This window comes from Coffea arabica, chromosome 2c, assembly GCF_036785885.1.
Source record: "Coffea arabica cultivar ET-39 chromosome 2c, Coffea Arabica ET-39 HiFi, whole genome shotgun sequence".
Classification (NCBI taxonomy): Eukaryota; Viridiplantae; Streptophyta; class Magnoliopsida; order Gentianales; family Rubiaceae; genus Coffea; species Coffea arabica.
In genome coordinates, this window is record NC_092312.1 from 14,231,909 (window position 1) to 14,244,354 (window position 12,446).

The 12,446-nt window shown below is 35.2% G+C and overlaps 1 protein-coding gene across 2 annotated transcripts; it reads left to right on the forward strand.

Annotated features, from left to right (window-relative positions):
• Positions 1–6,931: 6,931 nt before the first annotated feature.
• Positions 6,932–12,314, forward strand: LOC113726204 (probable alpha,alpha-trehalose-phosphate synthase [UDP-forming] 7). 2 transcript variants are annotated; one of them, XM_027249789.2, is made up of 5 exons: positions 6,932–7,157; positions 7,464–7,510; positions 7,599–9,615; positions 9,702–9,975; positions 11,415–12,314. In XM_027249789.2, the coding sequence occupies exons 3-5, from the start codon at positions 7,625–7,627 to the stop codon at positions 11,724–11,726; spliced, it is 2,577 nt and encodes an 858-aa protein (XP_027105590.1). In that variant the 5' UTR covers positions 6,932–7,157; positions 7,464–7,510; positions 7,599–7,624; the 3' UTR covers positions 11,727–12,314. The 2 variants fall into 2 exon arrangements, with proteins under 2 accessions (XP_027105590.1, XP_027105589.1); XM_027249788.2 differs by having other exon boundaries at positions 7,464–9,615.
• Positions 12,315–12,446: the final 132 nt, after the last annotated feature.

Below are 12,446 nucleotides of genomic sequence, written 5' to 3' on the forward strand. Positions count from 1 at the left end.
CTGCATGAGAGTGAAATATTTGTTTGCCCTTCAAGTTCAAGTAATCTAGTTGGTAGCTTAGATAGGACTTCTAGTTCCTGATCCCTTGTGATATTTTCTGAATCCAAATCAGATTGCAGGATCCAATGATTGGTACAGCTAAGAGGAGGAATGATGTTATTCCACTGCTGCGCCTGCTTACATGAAAACCGAGGAAAATTGACAAATCCTATGTGTTTTTCTATACTTTCTTTGCTCTACTTTGTGTGCTCTTCTTTCATTAAAGCCAAGGACAAGCGACAAAACCTATGATTTTATCTACTACTTTCTTAGTTCTGCGTGCATTAAGCTACAACTGGAATCTTTCTAATGGATTACATAGTAAATACTAATCATGTGAAGCTGTCTTAAAGCATTTCATGAGCTAAACACTTTTGATCACGAAGCAAGACAACTATACAGATATTTTATTTTTCCTTTCTTTTGCTTAAAAAATGTTCTGCGGAATATTCCAATTGCCTATTTTTCTTTTACACTTTGCAAAGGGAACTTGTAATTTACTGGTATGCAAGACTACAATATTTATATTAGTTAGACCCTCCTATTTCTTGAAAAATCCTTTTATTAAATTTGCCCTTGAATATTGAGAAATATGATCTCTTCGGACAAACACTGTTTGGAGCAAAAATGTGCATTGTGAAAACTTAACGGTCGTTGGGATATATTTCATGTTTGATTGCATTAGTCAGACCCTAGAATCAAAGTTGGATTATTCTTTTCATATGTTTAAGAAAGCATAATCATCATCAAAAAGAGGCTCCAAGAAAACTTACCTGCTCAATTGCTCAATTTAGTGAAGCTGCACGAATTCTCTTGCTTAACTTAGGCATATACAGATTGGTGATGCATGCAAAGCAGGTCATTGCCATCCATTCAATTCTCTCTTCACACTAATTAACAAGATAGTGTCCACAAGGACCACAACTATTGCCAGCTAATTCTGAAGAGTTTAAAGGGGAGATGGACATTTTCTAAATCTTTGATGAATTTCATTCTTTTTTTTTTTTTGAAAAACAAAAAGGATATATTAATCCAAAGGTCGGAGGATAATTTCAGCGAAATTCAAGTAACTTGGACGATTTAGCAAAATGTGTCAAATTATGTGCAACCTTATCTATTTCTCTAGAAATCCATACTACATTCACAATATGCTGGTCTAATAAGGAAGTGTGAATATCCTCAATTACATATGTTTTGTCTATGCGACTAGTTGGTTTTGTGCATTGCTCCTTAATGTTTTGTTCTTAGAAGACAAATAATATGCATCCACTATACAGGTAATTTCATCAGTTTGCTTCTGTGTTCCATTCTGTGTATGCTTCCTAGCTACTTTGAAGATATAATCTTCTTTTTTCATTGTCATTACCATCCGATTAATTTGTTACATTCTAAATAATTTTTGGAGCATCTAAATAGATAGAAGTCCTGTACTTAACTAGTTAATCTAGATGTATAATTCACATCACTTTCAAAACAACGTACTGTATCTTGTTTACTGCATGTGTAAATAGGTATTTTTTTTTTTAAGTATAAGTGAAAGGGGTTCGAATTTAGGATCTCTCATGTACACTTCCTTCTCTCCCAGAACCACCCAACCAATCCCTCCCCTTGTGTAAATAGCTATTTGAAGTAATTGTGGATGCTATGTGATTAAGGGATGGTTTTTGTTTGATTATTTCACTTGATTTTGGATAATTAATTTTTTCATATTCTTATTTATTTATTCTTCTACATCTTTAAACTTTTATAATAAACAAAGAAACTAGAATCTATCCAAGAGCAATATTTAGTTGATTTTATCATTATCTATAGTAATTTTTCATAATTAGATTTTGCAAAATCCACTGCAAAATGGCCGTAAATAGTTTAAGTTCTGTCTTTAGTTTTCCTTCTTTCTGTACCATTAAGCCCCTAGTACGTGCAATGCAATTTTGAAAAACGTGACTAAGCTCTAGTCACAGGTACAATTATGCTATTACACCTTTTTCAAGATTTCTTGAGAACCCAGGCAGCTAAACTTGAAGAAGATTGAATGGACAAATGAAAGAAAAAGGAATGGATAATGTCCAATCAACAATGTCAGCAAGGACCCATCTACAGCTCCTGTCTTCTTTCCCCTAATAAGTTAAATTAATCATAAAATTCATTGTGGATTGGATGGCTGTATATAAGAAATTAAGCAATCATTATCCTTCAAGCAGCACGTGTTATCATGGCTACCCGTGCAACAGGTGCACCCAACCATAAAAGTAGCTTTTAAAAAAAAGGAAAAATCGTTCAAAACGTCCCTCATATTTTACAAGATAACTTTTTTCATCCCTCACTTTAAAAAGTATAATTTTACGTTTTTTACAAATTCAAATTGACCAAATTTGGTCCCTACCTAGGTTTCCGATTAATTTTTGATAGGAATTCACCACGTGCAGTGCACGTGATCATATTTTAAGGGTAAAATTGTCAAATCAAATTTATATAATTCGATTCATAATCCATTACATTTCATAAAATAAATTTTTTCGTCCCTTACATTTCTTAAAATGAATTTTTTCATCCTTCACATTTTTCAAAATGAATTTTTTCATCTTTTATTGATCATTTGTGTGAATAATTTTTTTTTAAATCCATGTATATATCTATTTGATTTCACTTAAATAGTATGAATAGCATGTGAAATCAAATAGAGATATATTACATACTATTCGTACTGCTCAAGTGAAATCAAATAGATATATACATGGTTTAAAAAAATTGTTAGTTTTTCACTTATTTTAATTTTTTTTACTCAAAATTTGAAAATAAAGAAGACATTTAATCCTAAATATTATCCAGTATTTATATCGAATTAAATTTGGACAGAAAAAATAAACAAAAGAAATGTATGACAAAAAGAAATTAGTGATTGGCATTTTCAAATTTTAAGACAATCACAAGGCAAGTACTTCAACTGTTGGTCTTAAAAGTGTCAAGTAGAAATTTCGTATTTAAACTGAAATTTGTTAGCACAATTATAGAATTCGAATTAGGACTCATTAATTAGATGAACTTATTAGACAATTCAATAAATAAATTATTATCAAAAGAGAAATATCACAAATATTGAATAGGTTCAAATGGTGAAATCATATAAATATATACATGAGTTTCAAACAAAATTATTAGTTTTAAACCCCTATATATATTTATTGAATAGCATGTGTACAACTACAATTGACATGTTTAGATGAAATCCAATAGAGATAAATTATATGTTATTTGTAGTGTTCAGATAAAATCAAATATACATATACGCGGGTTTATAGAAAAAAAACTATTCATACATATGATCAATGAGGGATGAAAAAATTCATTTTGAAAAATGTAAGGGATGGAAAAATTCATATTTTGAAATGTGAGGAACGAAACAATTCATTTTGTAAAATGTTAGGGACCAAAAAATTCATTTTGTGAAATGTGAGGGACTATGAATCAGATTATGTAAAAATTTGATTTGACAATTTTACCCTTAAAAATGATCACATGCAAGTCACGTGGTGGATTCCGGCAAAAAACTAGTCAGAAACCTAGGTAGGAACCAAATTTGGTTAATTTAAATTTGTAAGGGACGTAAAATTACACTTTTAAAAGTGAATGACGAAAAAAGTCATCTTATAAAATGTAAGCGACGTTTTGAACGATTTTCCCTAAAAAGAACCAAGCAATTGGGGTGATTGTTATACTTGTTGACATATTTAAATTTTATCCAATCTATTATTTATATACATGTACTGATAATTATTATCTTTCATTGTGTTTATACATTTTTTAATTAATTTTTTATCTTTTCAAATATTTAATACTTAAATTACATCTTAAACGAGTGTTTGTTTAACATCCATTATCCTGACCCAAATAAATTTTAGATGGAATATACCAGGGAATGTGCGAAGGCAAAAGCTCAGGAGCGCAAAAAGCATATTCCTCTAAATAAACAGAGAAACTATGCTGGTTGTTCAAACCTTCTTTTATCCTTAATCCACACGACCAAAAGAATGTTTTTTATAATCAACGTGGTGGGAATAAATGGTATATTCTTCTGCCGAATAGAAAAATGAAAGCGAGAGCTTGAGGATGTAAATTGAATCAAGGAGTGTGATGATAACAAGAATTTGGTTATCTATACTTTGTTTGGATTGCAATTTTTCGTCGGAAAATTACGTTGTTTTCCGTGATTTCATTTCCCTATTACCTTTTTCCCTCACATACATCAAATCGCTACAGTAATTTTTTCATGAAAAATCATGAAAAATGCAATCCAAACACAACTTATTTAATGTAAGCCAATAAAAGAAGGAAAGAAAATCTTTTCAGAAGAAGAATCTTTTTGGTGTATATTTTGCTAGAAATTTTGGAAAATTGTAAGACATGGCATCTTTTTGCAAGTTGAATTATCTCGAAATTTTTTAGCTTAGGAAGAGTTTTCTTGATGAAATTTAAGAAGTCAAAAAGGGGGGTTTTGCTTTTACAAAAGGCAAATAAAATTGATATAAATGTGTGAAAAAGATTGCCCAATTATGTTTCTTTTAAGTAGTTCTCTTCTAGTTAATGGATAATAACGAGGTATGGCACTCACTAAATAAATATTAATAAATGTTTACAAATAAAAAAAAAGAGAGCCCAATTGAGTTAGCAACCAGAATAATAAATTAGGTATTCTTTGTGGGCTAATACCAACAAAAAAATGATATTTTTGAAAACTTGCTTGAACAGGAGAGAATTCCAACAAACCTTCTATTCTACCTTCCACCCACCCCCGCCTTCCCCGGTCCACCCAAAGAAAAAAAAAAAAAAAAACGTGCACATTTTCATGAAGCTTGAATTCTAGCTGCTATAAAATGGATATGATGCCTAATCTTCAAAACAAATTTTACTTTTTGATTTGGACCTCCAATCCAATACTCAATTTGAGGAAACAATAGATCATAGCATGATTTGGGAAAATTTTTTGCAATATATATTTTATATACATGATTCACATATTTTACAATAGCATTTTTATATTTTCAATTGTATTTTTATCTCATGTACATAACATTGTTAAAAATGCAACACTGATATTCCAAATAAAATTTTCAAATAATTCTATTCCAACACACGCGGAATTAGATTATGTTACTTTGTAATTATTCAAATTGAGTATTGGATATTAAAAGCCCCATTCCAATTTGTATGATATCAAAAAAGAAACAAAAAAGTAACTTGCACCTTCTTTAAAACACAAGCAATTATTGATAATACTTCCACCTTTTCTATAAGGCAGCAATGTCTATTTTTGCAACACTTAGGGGATGTTTCATGAAATTTTCGTGGTGGCGCTGTCTCCGCAAACCAAACCATTATACATTAGGTAAAGACAGCCAATGAGTCAAAAGCACATCCACTACTGGCTTTTCAAACTTTGAATGCTGCCGGCACTAAATCCATCTGTTCACATTCACGACAAGTTCCTCATTCCCAAATTGCCCTTAACCTTTTCTTTGTTCCAAATATCTTCTTTCAAGTGCTAGTAAATTTTTTTTTTTTTTTTTGTAGGCCGACAATCAAAATATTTAAGGACTTACTATCAACTTGTATTAGAACATCCATTAAATTGAAGATCTTTCAAGATATTTATGTTTTAAATGATTTTATTTAACCACAGATTATTTGTACTCTAATCACTTTAGATTTAAAGGCAGCAAAATAATTTATAATTCGAGATAAAAGATCACAAATAAGTATTTGAATAAAGAAAGTATAGTATCAAATTGAACAAGTATAAGCATAGACTAGTGCAATATAGCCTAAAATAATGCAAAATGGTTACTATAGTATGCAGAATTTCATTTTTCTTTCACCAGATTTTGTTTTAATTGTCATACAACTAAGTAAAGTGTATTGTTCAGGACCAAAAATAATATCTTTTATTAATTAAATTACTTATAATATACATTTCACTAGTTGAGTAGCAATGAATGTACTATTTGAGTGACCATTCTACTTAAAGAAAAAATTATTAAATAAAATAGAGTTGCACAATTTGCTATGCTCTAAATATCTAGGTAACCTTTGAAAATCACAATTAGTTTATAATTAATCTGTTAGCTTAAAGCTCAACCAAAGTGACATTTTCTATTTGTAGCCGACTCATAGTAAACCTACCTCATGTCTCCATATGTTTTCATTTCTTTCCCCAAACAAACAAGTTTCCATAGTACAAAAAAAAAAAAAAAAAAAAAAAGAAGAGAGAGAGAGAGATTGCATAGTCTAATAGTCAAGGGCAAAGTCATCATTTGACACAACTTGTACGGTTCATCCAACCAAGCACAAGCACACCAAACTCCAAACTAAAGAAATCGAAACAAGACCTATAACACATAGACCCACGTGCTGCCACATCGGTGAGGTGACGTCATGAATGATGTAACACCACTGCCAGGTCAGCACCCCTTAAAATTCTTGCGCCTTATCCGCTAAATTTGCCCCAGGGCCCATCCACGTGGCACCGCTGAATTTCTGTCCCCACCCCTCGACTCCTCAAGAAAGCAGTATATTCTTCTACTCCGCGGATGACACTGTCAACAAGTCCCTTTCTCACCCTTTATGCCCACGTGGCATTGACACCTCAATCTCCCACGTGGCATTACCCTAATGGCTTGCTTGTGGTCCATATGGGGAATTAAAACCACTCAATCCTCACTTGATCAAACAGCATAGATACCCGACGCGTGGATAGACCATTCACCTGACGCGTGCCATGTACCGTTGAAGACAGCGCGTGACAGAATAGCACAAGTGTGCCAGTTGGCACCACAAAGTATACGCTGGCCGACCTTATCCTGTTTTATATTTTCTCACTTTTTATTTTATATTTTTTGAAGAAAAATTTTTTTAAAAAAATATTTATTCAAAAGCACTCAGCCTTCACACGGAAACCAGAGGGAAAGAACTGATTTTTGAGGGGGAGAAGAGAAAGAGAGAGAGAGAGATAGACTAAACCCTAGATTTCTATCTGACTGAAAGCAGAGTTTTTGGATTTGACTATCAGATCCTAAAGATAAAAGAAATATCTTGTAGACAAATTTTCATCATTATACACAAAGGTCAGTTTCAACTTTCCATTTTTTCCCCCACATTTTCCAGTTATTTATGTATTTGTTTGATTGGATAAATTTCTAAATTAAGGAAAAAGATTGAAAGGCTTCTTTTTTTTTTTTTTTTTTGTTTTTCTAGTGTTAATATGACATGCATGTATGAATAGGGGTAATCATTAATCCATTTTAAGGTTGAAGATTGGATTTTTACCGCATTTAGCACAAGGGTTTCTGTTTGATTGCATGGATCTAATTTTTATTGAATTTAACGTTTTTTTTTGTTTATTGCTTGGTTTTGGATGAAACCTTTTTCAGATCCTGGTGAATTGGTGTTGGTTTGCATAGAAAGAAGCAATCTTGAGGTTGGTGAATTGGTGTTGGTTTGGATAAAGAAGCATTCTTGGTGTTGTTGATTTTGTTATATGATTTTCACTGATTCTTGATTGTTAGATTGTTGAACAAAAGTTGGTGTAAAGATGATGTCCAGATCATATACTAATTTACTGGATCTAGCATCCGGTAATTTCCCTGTGATGGGCCGTGAAAGAGGCGAAAGAAAGCGCCTCCCACGGGTAATGACAGTTCCTGGGGTAATTTCTGAGCTGGATGATGATCAAGCTAACAGTGTTTCGTCGGATGTTCAGTCATCTGTTGCCGTAGACCGTGTGATTATTGTGGCTAATCAGCTTCCTGTAAAGGCAAAACGTAGGCCAGATAATGTAGGTTGGAGTTTTAGTTGGGATGAGGATTCATTGTTTTTGCATATAAAGGACGGCTTACCAGATGATATGGAGGTTATATATGTAGGGTCTTTGAGAGTAGAGGTCGATTCTAGTGAACAGGATGATGTTTCGCAGTTACTGTTGGATAGGTTCAAGTGTGTACCGGCATTTTTGCCTCCAGACATTCTGGCCAAATATTATCATGGCTTCTGTAAGCAACATTTGTGGCCACTTTTCCATTATATGCTACCATTTTCTGCCAGTCATGGGGGTCGATTTGACCGCTCTTGGTGGGAGGCGTATGTTGCAGCAAACAAGATCTTCTCACAGAAAGTTATTGAGGTGATAAATCCTGATGATGATTATGTTTGGATTCATGATTATCATCTGATGGTTCTGCCTACTATCCTGCGGAGGCGCTTTAATCGGTTAAGAATGGGTTTTTTCCTACACAGCCCCTTCCCTTCATCAGAGATTTATAGGACTCTACCATTGAGAGAGGAGATTTTGAAGGCACTGCTGAATGCTGATCTTATTGGGTTCCATACATTTGACTATGCCCGGCATTTCCTTTCTTGCTGTAGCCGTATGCTTGGTTTGGAGTATCAGTCGAAAAGGGGTTACATTGGATTAGAGTACTTCGGAAGGACGGTGGGGATAAAGATCATGCCTGTCGGGATTCATATGGGACAGATTGAATCTGTGTTGAAGTTTGCAGATAAAGAATGGAGGCTGGAAGAGCTCAAACAACAATTTGCAGGCCAAACAGTGTTGCTTGGAGTAGACGACATGGACATTTTTAAAGGTGTCAATTTAAAGCTTTTGGCAATGGAGCAAATGCTAAACCAGCACCCTAAGTGGCTGGGAAGGGCAGTCCTAGTGCAGATTGCCAATCCTGCTAGAGGGAAGGGCAAGGATTTAGAGGAAATTCAAGCAGAGATACAAGCTAGCTGCAAGAGAATCAATGATAATTTCCGGCAGCCTGGTTATGAACCCATTATCTTTATTGATAGACCAGTTTCCCTCAGTGAGAGAGCAGCATATTACACTGCAGCTGAATGTGTTGTAGTTACAGCTGTAAGGGATGGAATGAACCTGACTCCATATGAGTACATAGTTTGCAGGCAAGGAATCCCGGGGTCCGAGTCTACTTCTGATTCAAATTCTCCCAAGAAAAGCATGATAGTGGTTTCTGAGTTCATTGGATGCTCTCCTTCACTCAGCGGTGCTATTCGAGTTAACCCTTGGAATGTTGAAGCAACTGCTGAAGCATTACATGAGGCCATTTCAATGCAGGATGCTGAGAAACAGTTGCGCCATGAGAAGCATTATAAATATGTCAGCACCCATGATGTTGCCTATTGGTCGCGTAGCTTCTTCCAAGATTTGGAAAGAACTTGCAAGGATCATTTCAGACGCAGGTGTTGGGGAATAGGTTTGAGCTTTGGTTTTAGGGTTGTTGCACTTGACCCTAATTTTAGAAAGTTGTCAATTGATGATATAGTGTCTGATTATTCAAGAGCTAAAAATCGGGCAATTCTTTTGGATTATGATGGTACTGTGATGCCTCAAACAACAATCAGTAAGATCCCCAGTCAGGAGGTTATTTCAATCTTTAACAAACTCTGCAGTGATGTAAAGAATACTGTCTTTCTTGTTAGTGGACGAGGAAGGGACAGTCTGGGTAAGTGGTTTTCTCCATGCAAGAATCTTGGTATAGCTGCTGAACATGGATACTATCTAAGGTTAGCTCTCTGCTATTATTTTTTGGTTTTTATCTTGGTTCTTTTCCTTTTATAGCTATTTATTTGCATGTGGTGATGTTTTTCAGGTGGCCTTCTGATGGAGAATGGGAAATGTGTGGGCAGAGCAATGACTTTGGGTGGATGCAGCTAGCTGAGCCTGTAATGCAGCTATATACTGAATCTACAGATGGCTCCTACATTGAGAATAAAGAAAGTGCAATTGTCTGGCATCATAGGGATGCTGATCCAGGTTTTGGTTCCAGTCAGGCAAAGGAAATGTTAGAACACCTTGAAAGCGTGCTGGCAAATGAACCAGTTGCAGTGAAGAGTGGTCAGTTCATTGTAGAAGTCAAACCCCAGGTACATCATAGCTCGGTCTTTGCTTTGCTTTGCACATGGATGGATTTCAGGCTTCTCTGACAGATTGTGTCTTTCTGTCTCCTTGCTGGTCCTCTTGTATAAAACTGACACCAGCGCATTAAAATCTTTCTAGGTTTTCTTGTGGGGAAGACATGGAACTAATTAATCCAAAAAAGGTCCTTTCGAAAGATAATTATGCTTTAGTGATGGACCTGTGTGGCTGTTGAAAGTCCTTCGGATTTTCTTGTGAAGAATTAAATGCAAGTTGAAATAATGTTTTCTAGTTTCTTCCTCAGTGATTCATCTGCTTATTTCCTCTTGTCCTTGGGCACTGAATCTTCCTGATAATTGCTTATATTATGTGAAGAAGTAGTATGCCAAAAAGCTGAAGTGTAAATGTGAAGCTTATTATATACTTTTCTTTTTTTTTTCCAACGTGCTCTCAATTTTTTGGCCTAGAGTTCATAAAGAACTCGATTATCTTCCTGTTTCTGTATGATTGTCCTCTGAGGCATGGATTAACTTTCCTTGGAGTCACTCTTTGAAACTTTCCTCGGAGTCACTCTTTGAAACTTTCCTCGGAGTCACTCTTTGAAACTTTCCTCAATCCATTTGCATTTCATGGATTTGTATGATCTGTAAAATTATTTATAAATGCACTTTGGTATGTCTATTATTAATTGTTTCTCGACAGTGTGAGCTGTGACCACTGACCAGGTGTGGCTGATTGGATGTAGTAAGGCCTTGTAATATGCTATTAGCATGACTAGATGAAACTCTAGTCCTTACTATTGACATCCCTAGTCTACAATAATAGTAGAATAAGTGGTTAAGAAAATAGTCAAATATGACTGGATCTTCAAGTATTAGACTTCTAGTGCTTTTTCCTGGTTTAAACACTGGTTGGTAACTTGTCTGGAAAATGTCTGTGTTAAGCTGTATGCATTTAATAGTCATTCACTTCCATTGAATTTATTAACCTCGGGTTTAGCTTGCTTTTCTCTGAATCCTCTCTCTCTTTAATTGGTGACAACTAGCCTTCGCTACAGGGAAGGGGGATGCCCCTCCTTTCCTCTTTGTGAGCTGCCCGTTCTGAGTTCTGGCAGAAAGTTTTTGCAGACATGTTGCCTGGCAACTCCAATTGATAGCTTCTACATACAATGCTCTTTGGACCTTTTTTTTTTAACTAATTCCAACTCTTCTCCATCCAGTCCCCCTTCTGAATGGAGAAAGAGGCCTCTGTAAGGAGGTCTAAGGGGGAAAATGTTGTTGCTGGATGATGATATGCTATCATTGTGCCACTTTATATTCCACTTTAGTGAGCTTATCAGCTTGCCTACTTGGTTGCTTTAAATGTTGGCTACTTATGCTAATTAATAATGAAGAGATTGTTATTTCAATTTCTTTGTGTATTCATTCACCGATTGCCATGATCACAGGGAGTCAGCAAAGGTGTAGTTGCAGAGAAGATCTTTGCATCAATGACTGAAAGGGGTCGGCAAGCTGATTTTGTATTATGCATTGGTGACGACAGATCTGATGAAGACATGTTTGAGATAATTGGAGATGCAATGAACAGTGGAGTCCTTTCATCTAATACTTCTGTTTATGCCTGCACTGTTGGTCAAAAACCTAGTAAAGCCAAGTATTATTTAGATGACACCTCAGAGGTCATAATGATGCTTGAAGCCCTTGCTGATGCCTCTGACTCTGTACCATCCTCGGTGGCTTTCACAGAAAGCTCGGACTGAAGTCTCCTTGACGGTCTTGTCTGAGTTCATTTCTGTTCTTCACGATCATACATTTTGAAGGATGCTCTGGAAGCCTGTCAGGGACCACAAGTGTTCCCTTGTGGGAAAACAATTGGAGAGTGGTTGATCCAACTCTCAGCGTGATATTATGGCTGTCAAGAGGTTTTAGTGCTGTCATTGACGATAGCAGGGGAAGTGTGATTGAAACCCAGATAAGCATGTTAAGTTGACAACTCAGACAAGTGAAAGATTTACATGACTTTGCACCCGGATGGATTCATTCGTGGGCAGTTAACAAAATAAAGAGCACAGTCAAGAGAGTGTTGAAATGTTCATTTGCTTGTACAATTCATTTTTTCATATTGCTTCAGGCAGTCTTTGCCTCAGGCAACAGGGAATTTTGGCAGCAGCGGTCTGGAGAACTGCTATTCAGGGTTCTTCGTCAGAAAAAAGTGTATACAGAACTTATGTTTTCTTTTGTTTTTTCCATGTTACTTTTTCTTTTTCGGGGCAGAGTGACAGATTCATTGACACCAAATTTATTGAACCTGTATAATTGTAAATGATATAGAAAATTTTGGTCTCGTATTCTTCCTCCCTTTTCTTGTAATATTGGAGGGTTTCATTGAATCAAAGTTGATATCTGAATAGATTAGGTTTTGGAGGTGAGGAGACCAGCCCAACATCCATTCGTAGCAATCTTTGCTGGATTTGGAGTGT